This window comes from Ovis canadensis, chromosome 15 (assembly GCF_042477335.2).
Source record: "Ovis canadensis isolate MfBH-ARS-UI-01 breed Bighorn chromosome 15, ARS-UI_OviCan_v2, whole genome shotgun sequence".
Classification (NCBI taxonomy): Eukaryota; Metazoa; Chordata; class Mammalia; order Artiodactyla; family Bovidae; genus Ovis; species Ovis canadensis.
The window spans coordinates 87338922-87346706 of NC_091259.1; the positions used below are offsets into that span (position 1 = coordinate 87338922).

General features: G+C 38.7%; 1 protein-coding gene across 1 annotated transcript; it reads right to left on the reverse strand.

The window, feature by feature from the left end:
* Window positions 1-5639: 5639 nt before the first annotated feature.
* LOC138420593 (olfactory receptor 5J3-like) lies at window positions 5640-6578 on the reverse strand. The gene has a single exon (XM_069553904.1). It carries the CDS (start codon window positions 6576-6578, stop codon window positions 5640-5642), a length of 939 nt encoding a protein of 312 aa, XP_069410005.1.
* Between the last annotated feature and the right edge of the window lie 1207 nt (window positions 6579-7785).

The window sequence follows — 7785 nt, forward strand, 5'->3', positions numbered from 1 at the left end:
GGTCACTTAGTTAAGGTAGTGTCTGCCCGAATTCTTTACTGTAAAAATACAATTCCTTACTCTGTAATTTACATAAATTAATATTTCTATGTAATTATATATATGTAATATTAGCATTCTTACTTAAATTAATGTCATTTACTATGTCTTTTATATCAATTCACATATATGTAAGGAAACAAACTATGTCAGGTTATTTCATTCATACTTTTTGGAATCCATCAAGAAGCTACATCTGATGACTATCACAGTGGTGCTTTCATAGTAAATTTCCGTTTTCCATATTCTGTCAACGTATTTTAACTGAAAATATCCTCTAAGGGAGAGTTGCTCTTATGTATTTAGTTATACCAGTATGCACTTGTTTGTAAGTGTTTTGTCCTTTGAGGTTGTTATCCAACACCGTTATCACTTATTTTGTTGTTCAAATTGTTCTAGCTTTGTTAGTGGGAACATCATTGCTCCTCTGCACATTGCTGTTTGTGCATGCTTGTCATTTCTCTTTGTTTTAATTCTACTTCTTATGCCCTGGAAGCGCAAGGGACTGCAGGTTTATTTTATATTTTCCTGGGGAAATGACCACTTTTCCAAGGACGCCTGTTATCTTTTATGAGAGTAGGGTGTTTGGAATCCAGGATATTTTATTTTCACTTGCATTTCATTTTCATGTGCGCATTTATATTATTCCCTTAAGAATATATAACAAGTTTTTAACCTTTTTAATGTTTTTAAGTTTCAAGTCTTTCTAACCATAATTTTATAAATGAAGACTCTATGCTTTAGTTTAAGATGTTTATAACTGGGAAACATAATTCTGAGTTTGTGTTCAGAGAAACCATTTGCTAGCTTTATGGCCATGTAAACATTTCTTATCACTTTGATTCACAGTGTCCTTGTCTGCAAAGTGACAATAGTAGTACCCACCTTACATGTTTATGAAAATTAAATTAAATTATAAAATATTCTGCATGATGTTGAGATTTTACCAGGCATTCAATCAATACCTGAGTGGCTATTGATATATTCAATCAGTTCCCTGGTGGCTCAGATGGTAAAGAATCTGCTTGCAATGTGGATGACTTGAGTTTCATCCCTGCATTGTGAAGATCCCCTGGAGGAGGACATGGCAGCCTGTTCCAGTATTCTTGCCTGGAGAATCCCCAAGGACAGAGGAGAATGGCAGTCTACAGTCCATTGGGTCGCGAAGAATAGACATGACTGAATGACTAAGCACACATTCAATCAGTATCTGTCTCGTGTCCCTAATATAAATGCTTTATAATAATCTATTACAACCATACATCCACATTTATTGAACTGTTTCCTCTACTGTTTGACTTACACTAATCATGATTTTTTTGTTGTTTATTTTTATTCAGTTTTTAAATTTTTTTTGGAGTATAATTGATGTACAATGTTGTGTTAGTTTCATCTGTAGGTTGATATGGAATTACAAAATACATATAGGAAATTCTGTTTATGTAAAATGGTAGGAGGACTATATCCTAATATATGAACATATGTGTGCTTGAATTCTACTTCTGAAATCTTGATGTTCTTTTTATCTTGATCAACTGTTTAACCCCATTGATCCTTTGTTTCCTCAACTATAAAAGCCATTAGTTCTTCTAGAGTTTAAAAAAGAAGAAAAATTGAGACCACTCTCTGCAACTGATTTTTTTAGGGGGTGCTTTGTATAGAACTATGAATGTGTGGGTGTTTGTGTGATTATCATCTACTGGGTCATTATTATTCAATCAAAACTGCAAATCATATTTTATAACTAAACAACCTGTAGAAGATGGTGTCAGTTTCTTATATAAGAAGTTAGAAGAGATTCAAAATAATAATTTGAGAATTGAAGGAATCCAAAGTGTACAGTGATGTAAAATTATTGTATACTGGGCAGGTCATGGTGGAGAGGTCTGACAGAATGTGGCCCACTGGAGAAGAGGATGGCAAACCACTTCAGTATTCTTGCCTTGAGAACCCATGAACAGTATGAAAAGGCAAAATAATAGGATACTGAATGAGGAACTCCCCAGGTCAGTAGGTGCCCAATATGCTACTGGAGATCAGTGGAGAAATAACTCCGGAAAGATAGAAGGGATGGAGCCAAAGCAAAAACAATACCCAGCTGCGGATGTGATTGGTGATAGAAACAAAGTCCGATGCTGTAAAGAGCAATAGTGCATAGGAACCTGGAATGTCAGGTCCATGAATCAAGGCAAATTGGAAGTGGTCAAACAAGAGATGGCAAGGGTGAACATCGACATTCTAGGAATCAGCGAACTAAAATGGACTGGAATGGGTGAATTTAATCCAGATGACCATTATATCTACTACTGCAGGCAGGAATCCCTCAGAAGAAATGGAGTAGCCATCATGGTCAACAAAAGAGTCTGAAATGCAGTACTTGGATGCAATCTAAAAAATGACAGAATGATCTCTGTTCGTTTCCAAGGCAAACCATTCAATATCACTGTAATCCAAGTCTATGCCCCAACCAGTAACACTGAAGAAGCTGAAGTTGAACGGTTCTATGAAGACCTACCAGACCTTTTAGAACTAACAACCAAAAAAGATATCCTTTTATTATAGGGGACTGGAATGCTTAAGTAGGAAGTCAAGAAACACCTGGAGTAACAGGCAAATTTGGCCTTGGAATGCGGAATGAAACAGGGCAAAGACTAACAGAGTTTTTCCAAGAAAATGCCCTGGTCATAGCAAACACCCTCTTCCAAAAACACAAGAGAAGACTCTACACATGGACATCACCAGATGGTCAACACCGAAATCAGATTGATTATATTCTTTGCACCCAAAGATGGAGAAGCTCTATACAGTCAACAAAAACAAGACCAGGAGCTGACTGTGCTTCAGATCATGAACTCCTTATTGCCAAATTCAGACTTAAATTGAAGTAAGGAAAACCACTAGACCATTCAGGTATGACCTAAATCAAATCCCTTATGATTATACAGTGGAAGTGAGAAATAGATTTCAGGGCCTAGATCTGATAGATAGAGTGCCTGGTGAACTATGGAATGAGGTTCGTGGCATTGTACAGGAGACAGGGATCAAGACCATCCCCATGGAAAAGAAATGCAAAAAAGGTAAATGGCTGTCTGAGGAGGCCTTACAAATAGTTGTGAAAAGAAGAGAAGTGAAAAGCAAAGGAGAAAAGCAAAGATATAAGCATCTGAATGCAGAGTTCCAAAGAATAGCAAGAAGAGATAAAAAAGCCTTCTTCAGCGATCAATGCAAAGAAATAGAGGAAAAGAACAGAATGGGAAAGACTAGAGATCTCTTTAAGAAAATTAGAGATACCAAGGGAACATTTCCTGCAAAGATGGGCTCAATAAAGGACAGAAATGGCCTGGACCTAAAGAAGCAGAAGATATTAAGAAGAAGTGGCAAGAATACACAGAAGAACTGTACAAAAAAGTTCTTCATGACCCGGATTATCACGATGGTGTGATCACTCATCTAGAGCCAGATATCCTGGAATGTGAAGTCAAGTGGGCCTTAGAAAGCATCACTATGAACAAAGCTAGTGGATGTGATGACATTCCAGTGGAGCTATTTCAAATCCTGAAAGATGATGCTGTCAAAGTGCTGCACTCAATATGCCAGCAAATTTGGAAAACTCGGCAGTGGCCACAGGACTGGAAAAGGTCAGTTTTCATTCCAATCCCAAAGAAAGGCAATGCCAAAGAATGCTCAAACTACCACACAATTGCTAGTAAAGTAATATTCAAAATTCTCCAAGACAACCTTCAGCAATACGTGAACCGCGAACTTCCTGATATTCAAGCTGGTTTTAGAAAAGGCAGAGGAATGAGAAATCAAATTGCAAACATCTGCAGGATCATGGAAAAAGCAAGAGAGTTCCAGAAAAACATCTATTTCTGCTTTATTGACTATGCCAAAGCCTTTGGCTATGTGGATCACAATAAACTGTGGAAAATTCTGAAAGAGATGGGAATACCAGACCACCTGACCTGCCTCTTGATAAATCTGTAGGCAGACCAGGAAGCAACAGTTAGAACTGGACATGGAACAACAGACTGGTTCCAAATAGGAAAAGGAGTACGTCAAGGCTGTATATTGTCACCCTGCTTATTTAACTTCTATGCAGAGTGCATCATGAGAAATGCTGGAATGGAAGAAACACAAGCTGGAATCAAGATTGCTGGGAGAAATATCAATAACCTCAGATATGCAGATGACACCACCCTTATGGCAGAAAGTGAAGAGGAGCTAAAAAGCCTCTTGATGAAAGTGAAAGAGGAGAGTGAAAAAGTTGGCTAAAAGCTCAACATTCAGAAAACGAAGCTCATGCCATCCGGTCCCATCACTTCATGGGAAATAGATAGGGAAACAGTGGAAACAGTGTCAGACTTTATTTTGGGGGGCTCCAAAATCACTGAAGATGGTGATTGCAGCCATGAAATTAAAAGGCGCTTACTCCTTGGAAGAAAAGTTATGACCAACCTACATAGCATATTCAAAAGCAGAGACATTACTTTGCTGACTAAGGTCCGTTTTTAGTCAAGGCTATGGTTTTTCCAGTGGTCATGTATGGATGTGAGAGTTGGACTGTGAAGAAGGCTGAGCACCAAAGAATTGATGCTTTTGAACTGTGGTGTTGGAGAAGATCTTGAAAGTCCCTTGGACTGCTAGGAGATCCAACCAGTCCATTCTGAAGGAGATCAGTCCTGGGTGTCCTTTGGAAGGAATGATGCTAAAGCTGAAACTACAGTACTTTGGCTACCTCATGCAAAGAGTTGACTCATTGGAAAAGACTTTGATGCTGGGAGGGATTGGGGGCAGGAGGAGAAGGAGACGACAGAGGATGAGATGCCTGGATGGCATCACTGACTCGATGGACGTGAGTCTGAGTGAACGCTGGGAGTTGGTGATGGACAGGGAGGCCTGGCATGCTGTGATTCATGGGGTCTCAAAGAGTCGGACACGACTGGGTGACTAAATTGAACTTAACTGAACTGGAGATACTTTGGATTTAATGTAGCGAGACTTCTCAGAGCTTCCTTTATCTGACTGAAGGCAGAACTTCTGAGAGCGAGGCTGCCATAAACCCCCTCTCTTTGGGGTGGCTTTGTCTGCCAGGAAAAGACAGAGAAGGCCCCCTGCCTCTATCATAAATAAATGATGCCCCAGGATTTCTTATCTCCCATCTCTTCCCTTAGAAGCCCATTTGTTTTTCTCACGGAAGCCATTTCTCACTCTCCCTCTCCTCTATGTCAAATTATTGAACAAGTAAAATTTTTGTACACTTTTATATACATATGAATAAACTTCATCTATTCTCCCATTAATCTACCTTTTGTCAATTTAATCCACAGTCCTTTAATTAATAAACTTAAGAAAGTAAAAGAAAAGGTTTCTTCCTTCATGACAGAAAGTATTGCATATGTATGTATGTATATGCACACACATAAAATGTAATATAATGTATGAGCATCTGTTTCCAAATGCCAATGAAAAGGATCTTTGTTCATATGCTAATTTAAAATATCATCCTTCTTTTCTCCAAAATTCTCACACATATTTAATAATATACCCATATGTAGCATCAACTAGTATTCGTAAAAGTTTCTGCCTGAAAATCATAGTCACTGAGCAAATATTTTTCTCATGATAAGTCTTTTCATTGCTTCTTTGGCTTCTGTGTTCCTTATGCTGTATATCAGAAGATTTAGTACTGGCAGCAAAAGGGTATAGAACACAGACAAGATTTTGGCTTTCTCATCTGGGTAGTTAGAGCTGGTCCCCAAATAAGTGAAAATCACTGTTCCATAGAAGAGACTCACTACCGTTAGGTGGGAGGCACATGTGGAGAAGGCTTTGTATCTGCCTCTCAAAGACCGTGTCTTCAGGACGGTGAGAAGGATTCCCAGATAGGAACTAACCACCATCAGAAAGGTAGCCATGGATGTGGTTCCAGAGAAGACAGTAAATAAAGCTTCACTGTAATGGGTGTCAGAACAGGCAAGTTGGAAAAGTAGTGGGATATCACAGAAATAGTGGTTAATGACATTGTGCCCACAGAAGGACAGATTGAGCAAACCAGACAGGTGGGTGAATGAGTTGGCACAACCCAGGAGATAGGAGGCAGTGACGAGGTGGATGCAGAAGGTGGGCGTCATGAGACCTTTATAGTGGAGAGGACGGCGGATGGCAAGGTAGCGATCATAGGCCATGGCGGTCAAGAGGAAGCATTCTGTGGTCAGGAACAAGCTGAGAAAGCAGCACTGGAGGAGGCAACTACGGTAGGAAATAACTTTCTGTCCTGCAATGTAGTTCACCAACAGCTTAGGAATGAAGACTGAGGAATAGCAGAAATCCAGGAAAGCCAACTGGCTAAGGAAAAAGTACTTGGGAGAGTGGAGCTGATCACTAGCCAGGATGATGGTGATAATCCAGACATTGCCCAGGACAGTGACGAGATAGATCAAGAGAAACAGCACAAATAGGACTGTATTCAGTTCAGGGTTATCGGTCAGCCCCAGGAGGATGAACTCAGTTATCCCACTGACATTGCTGTCAGCCATTTATGTGACTCCTCTAAGACTGATCTGCAGAGGGTAAGAGAAGAAAGAAAATAAACCAAGGAACAACTTGAATATATGAATTCCATTTGCTAGTAGCTTTAGAAAACTGCATGGTTTTAGTTAATAATAATAACCTGAAAGTGAAAGTGAAGTGTTAGGCACTCAGTCTTGTTCAGCTCTTTGTGGACCCATGAACTGCAAACCTACCAGGCTCCTCTGTTCATGGAGTTCTGCAAGCTGGAATACTGGACTGTATTGGCAATGCTTTCTCCAGAGGATCCTCTTGACCCAGGGATGGAACCTGGGTCTCCTGCATTGTAGGCAGATTATTTACTGTCTGAGCAACCAGGAAAGCCTCAACAATAATAATAATAGTAATCTATAATAATCCAATTCTTTTAAGTATGAAAAGTTTACCGGATATAAAACTTTATTTGGTACAAAGTGTCACCAGTGTGTATAACCTGGCAATATGCACCATAAAAGAACCTCTAGAGAAATTAAAGTCCTCGTGAAGAGCCCTAAGAGGAGTCTTTAACAAAGGAAATTCAGGAGATGGATCCTGGATAACAGTATAGTCCAAATTCCAGACATAGACAAGAATCTCATATTTTAAGAAAGTACATCTGTTAACAAAGAGCAAAAAGAAAAAAAATTCAGTATTTAACAGGTAAATTCTTGAGACATCTAGCAAAATTATTCTCTATAACAACTTTTTCACCTAGACAAAAGCATATGTTAAGCAATAAAAACAACAAATGAGTAGAATATATATATATGCATATACATATGCAAGTATATAATATCACCTAATAAAATTAATGATTATCCTGAAAAATGGCAATTATGGGCATCTAGAATATAGAAAGAAACAGATTTTAAAGTTGTCTATCCTAACATACCTTACTTGTTAAAACTCACTCACTGCAGGAAGTCATTCTTTGCTCCTCCAATAGATATTTATTATTTCATCCTGATTTCCCATTTTATTATCCAAAATGGCTTGAATTAGTCCATATCAGATTTTTTAAATTAAGATAGAAAAATTTAAATATTTTGTAACCCTGGCAGTCAAAAAGCCTCAAATCTGATTTCAAGTATAATGCATATGCTTTTGGCATATTTCATCCCATATCTGAATTTTTGCTGCTGCTGTTAAGTCACTTCAGTCGTGTCCGACTCTGTGTGACCCCATAGACAGCAGCCC

What these genes read in the sequence shown, in the direction of transcription:
- LOC138420593 (XM_069553904.1), bottom strand. Translation starts at nt 6,578, where the DNA reads ATGGCTGACAGCAATGTCAGTGGGATAACTGAGTTCATCCTCCTGGGG.